The 13,477-nt window shown below is 38.9% G+C and overlaps 1 protein-coding gene across 1 annotated transcript in view; it reads right to left on the reverse strand.

Moving 5' to 3' along the window:
- Positions 1–13,477, reverse strand: part of slit3 (slit homolog 3 (Drosophila)) — a 241,607-nt gene that overhangs the window by 63,691 nt on the left and 164,439 nt on the right. Inside the window, exons 7-8 of the mRNA XM_085468616.1 lie at positions 4,054–4,125; positions 113–276 (exon numbers count right to left, since the gene is read on the reverse strand). Of these exons, the coding sequence (XP_085324742.1) occupies positions 113–276; positions 4,054–4,125 (236 nt within the window). The remainder of the gene's footprint in view (positions 1–112; positions 277–4,053; positions 4,126–13,477) is intronic.

Raw genomic sequence — 13,477 nt, forward strand, 5'->3', positions numbered from 1 at the left:
GTTTTATTTCAGTGTCAATGAAAATAGACTAACCACCATTAAAAATAGTGATATCTGAGTGTAAAGATCTGTCGCTGAAGCACTGTGTGTAAATTTGTTGTTGTCAACTCACCATTGCAGACAAAATCTTTCTTCTGCACATCTGGGACGTTGAGGCCCCTCATGTGGGCAGGGGCCATGCACTGGGTGAAGGGAGCCAAGCCCCGCCTGGCTCTGAGCCAATCAGAGAGCCAGGACAACTGACAGTCACAGTGGAGGTTGTTGGAGTGCAGACGGCTGAAGTGAGATGGAGGAAAGAAAGGATGATAGATTTTTGTGTTTAAATACGATTATTATCCAATCCAAAATAATATTTGTGACTGGAAAAGAAATTCTTAACAACTCTGGGTACAACAGGTCAGAAGAACACATCACTAAGAGCGTTTGAGTCTGCATTCGAATAGAACAGACTGAATTTTTTGTTTTTACACATCTTTGCCAAGGATCTTAAGGCTACTTTTTAGCTGAAACATGACAACACATACTCTCAGAGTCCTTTAGTCAACCCTCATTTCTCCAAGGTCTGTGAGAATATGACTCCCTCTAGAGTGATGGAACACAACACTAAATCACAATTTCTTTAGAAACAAAAAAAATCCCTAAAACACAAAATAAGGAATTACAAAAGAAAGACAGAGACAGATCTTTAAAAAAATGAAGAAATTTAATTTGGTCAGATGGGAAACAGACCAAAAACAGGCCAAGCAATAATTAGAAACTATGAGTGCACAACAAGAGCAAGAGTGAAAATCACAAAATACATCTAAGGGTGGGGTAGGGGGGAAGGGGGGCAATTAGAAAAAGATCCTACTTGTTAATATGGCCTTATTTGGTTGTTTTGGCTTGTTTTATTGCCCAGAATGACAAAATGTGATTAACATGAACATGCCCTTTATAGAGGTGATTGATCTTAAAGAGCCTGGAATAAAGTCTTTTAGCAGCTATTTGGTTTTGGTGATGTTTTTGTGATGTTTTTGAGACGGCATTTAAAACATGTTTTTGTTTTTATTTTTGTAAAATCAGTGGCAACTTATTTTATGTAGCTATAATCAAAATGCTTTTGTTGTTGGGAATTGACAGAAGACATATACCAATTAGCCATATTCCCAAAAAAATACATAATGATGTTAAATGCAAAATTCTGTTGGGAAACCTTGACCCTCAATCTGATCGTGCATCAATGGTAAATTGACCTGGACCCTACTTCATAACCCACGAGACCCCAGAGGTCTTTTGCTCTAGTGACCTAGTGGGTAACAGCTATACTGCAGAGGAAATGTTGTGGCTGGCTGCTTATCATAACGACTATTCAACTGACCTTTACACTTAAGATAAGTAGAATTGTTATCAGGTGACAACATTGAGAATTGATTTCAAGTGATATTTAATGCATTTAAATTATTTAAGGAAACTTGTCACTCTAATAGGCTTTTTAAAATTCACTTGTAGCATTAATTAAAAGGTTCTGCTCTCTATAGAAAGCATCAGGTGTTGTTTCACGGAGCTCACTCTCTACAGGCTGCACTGGCTGGACTGTATTGGCACCTCGAGAGAGAGAGAGTGAGCGAGAGATGAGGAGGAGGAGGAGAAGGGTGGATGAACAGCAGAATGTCTTGTCAGCGTATTATATGCCAGCCGGGATATCTGGCCTTTCAGAAGACAGGCCTCCTTTTGTAATAAAGCAGAGGACAAATCCTGTTATGGAACAGAGATGGTCTCATTGATGCTAGCAGCGGGGGCAGTGGGTTTTAATACCGCTCTCCCATTATAAATCCAGTTTATAGTTGCACCCCTGCCTGGAGATAGCCACGTCCTGGCCCACCTCCGGCTCAGCCTTAATTACTGACAAGTAGGATTAAAACACAGGGGAGAATGGGAACAGGCAGGGGTATAGAGAGCTGTGTTTATGTGTGTGTGGACTGTTGTTTGTGTATAGCTTAAAGTCAGTTTGAATGCATCTGTTGATGTTGTTGGTTGCAAGTGACTAGAGGCATTGTGCAAGCTGGTTAGGTAAATGAATGTGTGTCTATATATATGTGTGTTTATTCTTAGAGTCATGCTGGGGGGTTACTGGACACATCTTGAGAACAGTTGTGCCCCAACTAACACCCACACAGTAAAGTAGCAGTAGGAGTTCTGATCTTTCCACTGGGTCAAGTTTATGAATGAAAGACACCATGATGTGATACCATTACTACTAATAGGCTACACGGACACTGAAGAAAAAGAGAAAGAAATATGGATTATAGCTTCAGGGAAGGTGAACCACTTTTTCCTCAAAGAAGTTTTTACGCACACAAACACATACACGCACTTCTAGAACTTCTCTGCTAATCATATCAGGGACATCTCTAAAGATTTGATTGAATGAGTCGTTTTTATAAAGGCATCAAATTCAATACTGAGATCTGAGGGTGGCAAAAGAGAACGGTTAAAAAATTTAATAGAGAGAAAGATGCAAGACGGGGGGGAAAAGCAGAGGGGGATGGTTACTGGACGTAAAGGAGATGTGGTAGAGAGGTAGGGGACTAACATGAGGCATAGAAAGAAAGGGAGGGGTAGGAAAAATACAAGACGAGAAGAGTAACAGAATAAGACAAGTGCGGAAAAAAAAAGATTGAAAGGACAGAGGAAGCAATAAAATGATCCAGACTTTACCAGGAAGGAGAAAACCAATGGAGATAATGAGGCGAGTAAAGACATTTTAGAGAAAAATGAAGGGAAGAAAGTGATTTAAAAAAAGCTGAGACATACTGTAGAAGATCGGAGGAAGATGGGACAAATATGAAGCAGAAACAGGGAAGAGGAAGAACGTGGAAATCAGAGGAGACAGTCACTCAGTGTTGACAGAAAACAGAAGCGGACGAGGGTCTCTGATTAAAAGATATTGGATATTGGTAACTCTGTACTCAATCTGCTGGTAACTGTGTAGCTGTGCTGCTGCCTGAAATCCAATTTTAAAAGCCTGATTTCAAGCTGTATTGCCACTAGAGTTGCAGCAGCATGCAAGAAAAATGGAAACCCCGCTATGTGATTGGCTATTGATGGCTGTTGTCGGTCAAAAGTTGAAGCACAAAAATGGCTGTGAAAGATAAATGGATCTGTGTAAATGTTATCCTGCTTGTATTTAGCTGGGTCTTATGTTTAAAAATCCCCATTTCAAAATGTTAAGTAGAGCGGTGTGACCACACAAGAGCCTCTCAGAAAATGATGATTCGGGGAGGAAATCCCATTTGGTGCATGCCATGGTTTGGCAGAATTCAACCCCAGTGTGGCCAGAAGGAATGCAACCCACGGTCTGTCTCAAAGAAAGTCCCACGAGATTACGATTAGAGACTCCCTCGAGATGTTGTGCCATCACCTTGGCAACTGAAAGATCTCTTTCACACAACTAAGCAGAAAATGCACACATACACACAAACAAATCAAAGCCCCCTTTAAATCAGTCAGAGATGATAATTTGGCTTGGGTTCATCTTGGACCACAATAGTGTGTTTGTATGTGTGTGTGTTCACATCAGTAACATCAGTAAAGGAGGTTTCTTTTAATGAATCAAAGCAGATTGAACTATAGAGCCTAAACAAGTCTTTCTTGTGGCATTAATGAGGTTACCATTACTCAAGCGTGCATGTGTGTGTCTGCGTGGTACATGCACATATTTGTATTCATCTCTGTGTATTTGTCTGAAAGTCTTTATGTGCCTGTGTGTACGTAATGGCCACATGATTATTCACAGTCATGAAACAATAGAAGAGTCAGTCTCTTATTATGGCAAGATTAGCCAATCACACACTCTGCCTCCATCCTTTATATGTGTGCATTTTATTATGTGGTATGAGTATGGAACTATGCATCATCTATGTAGTGGTCCGTTGTGAGTTGAGTCATGTGTACAAGGTGTGTATTAATATGTAATAAAACAGTAACAGAGTCCTTGTGTATCAGTGTCTAGAGTATATGTTTGAAGATTTCTCTTTGTGCTTGATTGTGCATGTCAGAGTGTGTAATACTCACAGTGTCCGCAGCTTTGGCATGTGGTTGAAGCTGGATAGTGGGATGAGGGTGATGTTGTTGTTGTTGAGAGTGCTGGACACACAAAAACAGAGGGACGGGAAATCAGAGATGCAGTTTTTTTTACCAAAAGCCAATCTTGGTGCAACTCACTGGCCTTAAAATCGTCAGAATATATTTCATTGAAATAGAAGGTTTAAATCCCTGTCATAGTCACTTTATTGTTAGTTCTGCAATATGTAAGCGACGTACACAGGATCAAAATATTGTTTCCCCTGGACTCAGAAGAATGAATAAAAAATAAAAATAACATAGCTACAAAAATATGTGATACAGGTATTAAAATAAAGAAGTATCACAGTGTCAATACTCCCACTACTTCTCAAAAAATTAATAAATGATAGGGGACACAGGTGGGGATGGGTATCGAAACCAGGTTCTTGTTGAGAACCGGTTCCCACTGTTTCAATTCCTTGGAGTTGTTTGCCATTTTTACAAACGATTCCCTTATCGATTCCAGTCGCCACGAATGACGTCACCACGTTGCGGAGCGTCATTTACCTGGCAGGAAACACGGTTATAAGTTTGGTTATACTTTACGAGAATGGATGACAACAGGGCAACTTGCAATACTTGCAAAGTAGATATTTCATTTAAGGGAGGAAACACTACGAATATGCAAAAGCATTTGCTCACAAAACACGCAATGACCTTACATGAATGTCGTGTTTTTAATTCCGCTCCGGACTCGTGAATCTCAACCCAGCAGCAGCGGTAACGTTTGCACGTCCTCTCCCGTTAATGCGGCAGGTAAATAATCAACTAACAGTGCATATTATGTTAGCGCGATCTGCCTTATTACAAACCTGCCATTACTGTGCATTTAGGTGACCATGATGAGACAGACAGTCTGGCTCAGATGCTGGCAGTTCTCGCTGCAGTCTACCGGTAGCGTCTCCTTTCAGGCCAGGATAGACTAATGTCACCGAGCAGTGACTAAGTTTGTGGTCAAAGGCTTGCACCTATTTGCCATAGCAGATGATTTTTGGTAAGTGAATGTGTTTAATTGTAGGCAGGGACATTACTGGATATTCTTGTGTAATTGCTACAGAATCATTTATGTTATACTTTGTTATTGCTACAGAAGAATATTTATTTTATTATTTTACATTTACAATGTTTTTTCCTGGAGACCCTGTGACACCCCATTGAAGAGCCGTAGGCTGGATCTCTTAAGATCTCACTGTTGGGTTTGTAAGGCCATGTTACTCCTAAATTTCTATCTTGTTCAAAGAGAAGATATAAAACAAAGTTCTAAGCTAATCGACCTTAGTGTTCTCCTTTTTTAAAAAGAATCGATAAGAGAATCAATAAAGACTCGAATCGTTAAACAGAATCGAAAATGGAATCGGAATCGTGAAAATCTTATCAACACCCATCCCTAGACACAGGTTTCAAACAGGTTTCAGAGCTGTGAATCGAGAACCCTGAAAAGATTTCAAAGTACATCTGAGGAGTTCCAATAAAGAATAAAGAGTTCTTCCAAAAAGCAGCCTATAAGAGGGAAAACAATCTTTGTTGTTCAACTATTATATTTAACCAAACGTTACAGCTCAACATGAGTAAATTATTATATTTACCAAGTATTTGAAATTTAACTCTGAATGGTTGTAAGAATTTACTTCTTCATCCATCTGTTTTCTACCATTTATCAGGGTCCGGGTTGTGGAGGAAGCAGTCTAAGAACACTTGCTGAATTCCTTTTCCCCAGCGACCGCCTCAAGCTCTTATGGGGGAATACTGAGGCATTCCCAAGACAGCTGAAAGATGTAATCTCTCCAGTGTGCTCTGGGTCTGCCCCACTGACTCCCCCAGTTGGACATGCTCAAAACATTTCACCTAGATAACTGAACCACAATGAATTTTGCTAGATATTTAGTCAGTTTACTAAGGAAAAAAACACACACAGGATGGCTTATTGCTCTCAATAAAAGCCATCAATTTCATTTTAAATCTCTTCAAAACAAAATGTTTGAATTTAGACATTTTGATTATGTGCAACGCCATCATATGCATACAGAGCATATACTGTTATTTCATTATTTATTAATACATGTACGTATAAACCCACACTCTTTGTTCAAAGCCTCTTCTCGTATATCTCATAAGCAGGTCACTTCTGTCTCTGCTTATTAGCTGCCTCATATTGTACACTGTGTCTCATATCTAGTATCGACATAAAGCGGAATGAAAAACAAGGCTGACTGTCATTACAGCCAAACACGCACATACACACAGCGTTTATTGATTCTCTGAATTTTTTTTTTTTCTGAGGATATGGACAGAAAAATGCAGAAAATACCAGTGATCAATCAGTCTTAATCCTAGAAGGAAAGTACATGTGGTAGGCAGGACATAGATATGTGGCAATTAAAAAAGAAAACTACTGTTGTTGATATTGTGCCACCAGATTAACACTGGTGTGTCCTTCTAATGACTTTATAAGACTCTGAAACTCTACTAGCAGCAGGTGATCACTCAGAACAATTTTGTACTGATTTGCAGTGATTTTTCCTTCTAAAGGGGACAAGTGAATGGTAAATGGTAAATGGCCTGTATTTATATAGCGCTTTACTCGTCCCTAAGGACCCCAAAGCGCTTTACATATCCAGTCATCCACCCATTCACGCACACATTCACACACTGGTGATGGCAGCTACATTGTAGCCACAGCGACCCTGGGGCGCACTGACAGAGGCAAGGCTGCCGGACACTGGCGCCACCGGGCCCTCTGACCACCACCAGTAGGCAACGGGTGAAGTGTCTTGCCCAAGGACACAACGACCAAGGCTGTCCAAGCCGGGGCTCGAACCGGCAACCTTCCGATTACAAGGCGAACTCCCAACTCTTGAGCCACGATCGCCAAATATGCCAGCAAAATGCCCTCTTAGCGTAACAAAGTGATGAATGTCTTTAATGAGGTTTTAAGGGTTCCGTTTTTCCCTTTTATATGTCCCATTCCATTCATCCATTCGCTTCCGCTTATCCTTTTCAGGGTCGCGGGAGGCGCTGGAGCCTATCCAGCTGTCATAGGGCGAGAGGCAGGGTACACCCTGGACAGGTCGCCAGTCTGTCGCGGGGCTAACACACAGGGACAGACAACCATTCACACTCACATTCACTCCTAGTGGCAATTTGGATTATCCAATTAACCTATCCCCACAAGCTGCATGTCTTTGGACGGTGGGAGGAAGCCGGAGTACCCGGAGGGAACCCACGCAAACACGGGGAGAACATGCAAACTCCACACAGAAAGACCCCGGCCTGATGGTGGAATTGAACTCAGGACCTTCTTGCTGTGCGGCAACAGTGCTAACCACCGTGCCACCGTGCTGCCTTATATGTCACCTTTCTAAAACAACTAAAGCTCTAACTATACTTTCTGTGTCCATGAGTCTTCAAGGGTCGACTTGGGTCCAAGTCAAATTTCGTCACTAGATGGAGAGCACAAGGGATGTTCAGATATCTGCTTGTTTTTCATGACCCAACAAATTTATCCACTAAGAATTTACGTCACAATATACCAATTTCACTTCCCAGATGGCGACTTCAAGTGGACTTGACTTCTCAAGAGCAAGAGCACATAATTAAGCTGTAAATAAGCATCCACAAGTTCATCCAAATTAAAATACATTAAAAGTAGAAGTAAAAGTGGAAGATTTTACTTTTATGTGTTTTTATTTATGAAAATATTATTTTACATTGAATTAAAAACAGATTTTGTACCACTGATTCTATATAATCAAAATAGACAGAAACTTCCAAATGGATGTGGGGAGAACATAAAAAAAAATTATGACCTCCTTCATCAGAACATGCAGGACTGTTCAAATGGCCTGAAGTCAATTTTTCACGGGACAAAGTACACAGTGAAGTCATGAGTTAATGAATGATCCTTGTTACAATAGAATACCCGGGATTTCCAAAATTTATATTACATTATAATTTTTCTGGAGGCTTGTTGAAGCCAACATCCACACAAGCCAGTGCAACCATTTTCTTTGTTTTTTTCCCCCAAGTTTCATGGATCATTAATTTTACTGGATAGAAAATGGGCCTAGTTTACTTTACATATCACCCGAAACCTTGTGTATTCAAAGAGTCATTGTTTCGAGAAGAATGAAGACTGAGTGGTCATTTTTTTATATCTGAAACCCGTTCATTTTTCATGTTTGACAGTGTGTTTTTAATGCTTTAAGACAAGGACGAGGTCAAATTTCTCTGACAAATGGCCGAATTTCAGGATGAAAGGATTTTTCACAGCATCTGCATTATGTTTATGCTTAAACATACAGTGTCACCCAGGTTTGATTTCAACCACAAAAATCAAGGATGGTTTATTTTACATACTGTACTGTCGTCACTGGTCCAAATAGGTTCATTACAGGGGGGTTTGCTGTGTTTTTACTAACACCCACTCAGCCTTAAAATAGACTGTTTTTGCTTCACTCTGTTGATGTTACTACTTTTCTTTCTCGTTAATTCTTTCTCCTTCCGATTCTCTTTCCACATTCTCCTCCCTGCCAGTATAGCCTCAGTGGCCTTGGTAAACGGATAAAGTTTCACACTCACTCTCAAATACACACACACACACACACACACACACACACACACACACACACACACACACACACATCGGGAGCACTGCTATGGTCAGCCCTGTCAGGAGTGATTCCACCCAGTATATATAATTTAATTGTGGAATAACAATAATTTCCCCCTGCAATTTCCCTGTCAGTTATTTTCCCACTCACCCTGTTCAGCCCCCTTCACTTCTTTCTGCCTTAATAAAGTAGTGACTGTACTGACTTACGCCAAGGTAAACACAAAATACATCATTTAAAAGTCCATGACTATGTTTTATATTGTGGCCATGTTTCCCAGCGCATTTTACACGCCTTAAGCCACAACTACGCCTGCAAAAGAAAATGAGGTATTCCTTGATTTGAAGGGATCTTAAAAAAAATGCAAAGAGAGGAATTGTGAGACGCTGAGTGATTGTTAGATAAGACATGAAATTATTTTGCTTACTTAAGTTACTTATGTTTGGCCAATGGTTTTGTTGCTTCCAGCTGTTTGAGGGAGGCTTTTCTTTAAGTTTATTAAATAGGTTCAGCTGAATAGGGACACTCTCTCTATATATGAGTTTCTTCAACTTCTATCATAGTGACAATTTCTTTCTTTTTGGAACAGTGCTAACTTCAGTAATATTTCATACATATGAAATATTTCCTACACGTATATAATCCTGTTGTTTGCCTTATCTTTGTTTTTAGTAAACAATCTCATTAGTTTATTTAAGTCAAAATTGCTGTGTAGTTAATTTATTTATGGTCTCCCAAAGATATTACAATTTCTGTAATAATTAAAGTAAACAAAATCTGACAACAATTAGATTTTGTTTACTTAACGTTTGATATATTATAAGCTGCTGTAGTTAAACTACCATTACACTGGTGTGTTTTAAGAATCACAAATTATTAATAGTAATTAAGAAAAAGAAGACTAAGCATGGCTGAGTTTGAGTTAACTTTTGAGGTATCATTGTATTCAGGGACTGGCTATTTAAAGGGCCAGTTCAATTAGGGCACCAAAATGGCTCGAGTCAGAATTGGTTGCAGCCTTAAAACTACATACAGTGGAACCCCGACATACAAAATTAATTTGTTCCCGAGGTTTCGTAAATCGAGAATTTTCATATGTCGAAGCACCCATCGCGCCTTTTGAGTGAACGATAGGCTATAGGCTAATTGCTAACTGCAACAACAATACGCCGTTCAAGTGGAACAGCGAACGCCAAGGGGGTTGTCACATGATTCGGAAGGCATTGTGGGCATTGTAGGCATTCTGGGCTCAGCCAATCAGAGCCAGTGGATTTCGTTACGTGGGCATTTTGCCGTAACACGGGCAGAAATATTGCCGTTAAGTGCCTTCGTAACTTGAATTTTTCGTTAAATGGGGTATTCGTAAGTCGGGGTTCCACTGTACTATGGTTACACCACAAAAAACACAGTGCAAACAGGAACAACGGCTACGTAATCATGCTCCCAGTTACAAATCCTTCACAAGTGATGTTATATAGTCAGGAAAAGAAAACATGTTTATGCACTGTCTATTAGCATTCTGGGTTACAGTGGTGGGATTATGTTTGGAATAAGAAAGCATTCTTTGGATTTTCAGTGTCGTGCATTGCTATTTTTGTACAAAATCTGTGTGAGGTAAACAATTATTAGGAGGTTAACAGAGATATTTAATATGTGTAAATCATTTCACCTGCCTTGGTAGTTCTAAGTAGTCTAAATTCCTATCTGTTTTTAATCTTGTAACTAAAAACCACCAGGAGATCGTTAGTTAGTAGTCAGTTATTATTATTGTTGGTGAAATGTTTACTTCACCCTTCTACTTTTATCCTTATATTTGCCTCCTATCAGAAACAAACTCTTCATATGTATCACTTTTAATTTGAAATTTGGTTTTCCTACATTTCTGCCTTCTAGGTTAATTATACATGAAAAGCCAGTTTGGAAGAAAAATCACATTTTGTTTTTGCAGTCACAGTAAAAGAGAGCTCAAGGACTTTTCCAACAATAGTGTTTGCAACACACAATGTTTCTATTATAAAATGCCTATTCAGCTTTTTTTTTCTTTTTAATTTGAGATAGGCTGCAGTGACCGCTGCAGTGGTATTGCAGAGTAGATCCATGACTCTTGAAAGTGTGTATGTGCGTGTGTTTGCCAGTCTTTACGTGTTTGTATGCGTGTGTGTCCACGTGCGAGTGTTCCTTTTATGTGTGTATTCTTGAGTCAGCATGTAGTGTACATGCTTGCGTGTTTGTGCGATGCAGTGATCTCTCTGTTGCAGTAAAAGGGTTTCTGCAGTCAGTGATGGAGGAGACTCTTTAGAGGCAACCCACCAGGGAGATGCTATCGCTCGCGTTTGTATGCATCTGTGTGTGTGTGAAAGAGAGCAATGTTATCGTATGTGTCTTTGCCGCAGCCTACACACCGAGGTCAAAGCCTAGCTCGTCAATCTCTTCTTCCCAATGCACGCACATTCTCAAAAACCAAATTTGTCCCTTGTGGGACAATTAAAGGATTATTCTATTTATTCTACTTTATTAGGTACACCTGTTCAACTGCTTGTTAATGGAAATATCACAAATCAAATTAGCTACCAACCACATGGTAGCAAGCCAATGTATTAAGCATGTAGACATGGTTGAGACAACTTGCTTAAGTTCAGCCTAAGAAGAATGGAAAAGAAAGGTGATTTCAGTGACTGGTTGTTAGTGCCAGATGGGCTAGTCTGAATATTTCAGAAACTGCTGATCTACTGGGGATTTCCCACACAAGGGCTTTATAGAGAATGCTACGAAAAAGAGAAAATACACAGTGAGCAGCAGTTGTCTGGTGAAAATGCTTTGTTGATGCCAGAGGTCAGGCGAGAATGTCCAGACTGCTTCGAGTCTCTAAATGCACAACATATCAAGCGTTGAAAAACTAACGACGTTGTGAAGCAAAGAGAGAATCCAACCTGGTACTCGCAAGATCAAATTAAGGTTATACATACTGAACTTAACTAATATTGATCTCACCATTTTTCCTTGACTTTTTTTATCAGGCAATATAAAAAAGATCGTTGGCTATCATTGCACAAATCAGCTAAGTAAGGAATAATAGATTCATTAATCATGTTTTTTACTTCTAATTCTACATGTACACAAGCCTCTGGGACTCTTAAGAGCAATGTAATATTTTAAGTCTTTTATCTGAAATTAAAATTGAATAAAATGCCCTCGCTCTATAGAATGATGTAACCACAAGGTTTGTTTTGAGCACCAAGTTATTTGACCTTTTATCTAAAAAAAGAATTTTTATATATTAAACTCAGGGTTGCCTGGGTGTGTTTTCATACATAATCAGTTGTACACGGGAGTCTGCCATTGTGCAAGTTTATGTATGTAATAAAGAGAACTTTCTATTAGTCTCTATTGTGTTCAATCAGCCTTAACAGACACAGATCAATACACAGTCTGAACGTCTGAATTACTACAGCCACTAAAACACAACACTGTGACTTTATGATTGTGATTACAACCAATATTGACTTCACATTTAATATGATTAGTCTCTCCTGTAATCACTGACGTTAGTGATGGTCTGTGAAAAAGACAGGAGTGATGACTGAATCACCAAACAGGATGTGAAGTTTGCCATAAAATAGTCTTTACTTTCTCCTTGTAAGTGAATTATATGAAAAATATGTTTTAAATCTTAAAACTTTCTTTACAAACTTTAATTTTCTTTAAAAAATAAAAAAATAAAAACAACATATAATCTGTCTACCCTGAAATCTTAAATCAATATTCTTTTGTTAATGGAAAGAAACCATTGACTGAAACTGTAACAAAGTAACTGTATGGCTCTGCTTACGATTGCTTTGTTAGTAAAGCTGATCAAGCTGCCTCAGTCATTATAGAGCAGCCTCTGTCATGACAAATATATGAGAATACAAAATCCTTTTTTCTGAGTCCTATTAGATGAATGCCATTGATGTCATAGTGACAATTTGTTGAGTAAATGGTTTTTCCTCTAACATCTGTTGCATATGCTGAGATGTACCAGGGGTCTTTATTGGTTTTAGTCCAAGAAAAGTATCGGAAAAGATAAGAGCATAGTATGAACGGTTTAAAAGCACGAGGTCTGATGACGCCAACAATTGAAGTGGAACAATTTTGCTGCAAAATCAAATTATTTCCCTAAAAACTGCTATCAGGGGATTTGCCTGGAGGAGCATGTAAAGTTCTGATAAACTTTCTTTACTACATCACTTTAATCCATTCACTTTTACAGTTCTCCGTTTTATTATTTGTCTGGCCTTCTGGCAATTGTAGCAGAAGCACAATAAGTTCCCATGCCCCTCTTTGGACATTAATAGGTCTGAAGGCTGTTGCCAGAGATTAAACAAATGTAAAGGATTACATACAGAGAAACAATAAGAATGATAGGAGTGGACAATTTAATTAGAGTAAGATTTAGCTATACTTTTTACCAGCTGGATACTGTTGAATATGGTAATGTGACCTCCAACTAACCTGCTGCATTCAGCACACTATGTCTACAGCTGAGTGAAATTCCATTCTATATAAATACCTAAAATAAAATGCAAAAAAAAAAGGTTATTCTGCTGTTAATGTTATCAGGTTCAATCAAGCAAACATGCCTGTTTTTAAATTGAATCTTTTCAGGATGAAATTGGAATTCCAGTGCCGTGACTGAAAAAATATTGATTGGACAGATTAAATGCAAAATGTTATCAGAGATGAATGTTGATTCTTATTCAAAGCATGTAGTAAAATTAACTGCA

This window comes from Copadichromis virginalis, linkage group LG2 (genome assembly GCF_057382275.1).
Source record: "Copadichromis virginalis isolate Kocher_CV1m ecotype Utaka linkage group LG2, C_Virginalis_male_GT1.1, whole genome shotgun sequence".
NCBI lineage: Eukaryota > Metazoa > Chordata > Actinopteri > Cichliformes > Cichlidae > Copadichromis > Copadichromis virginalis.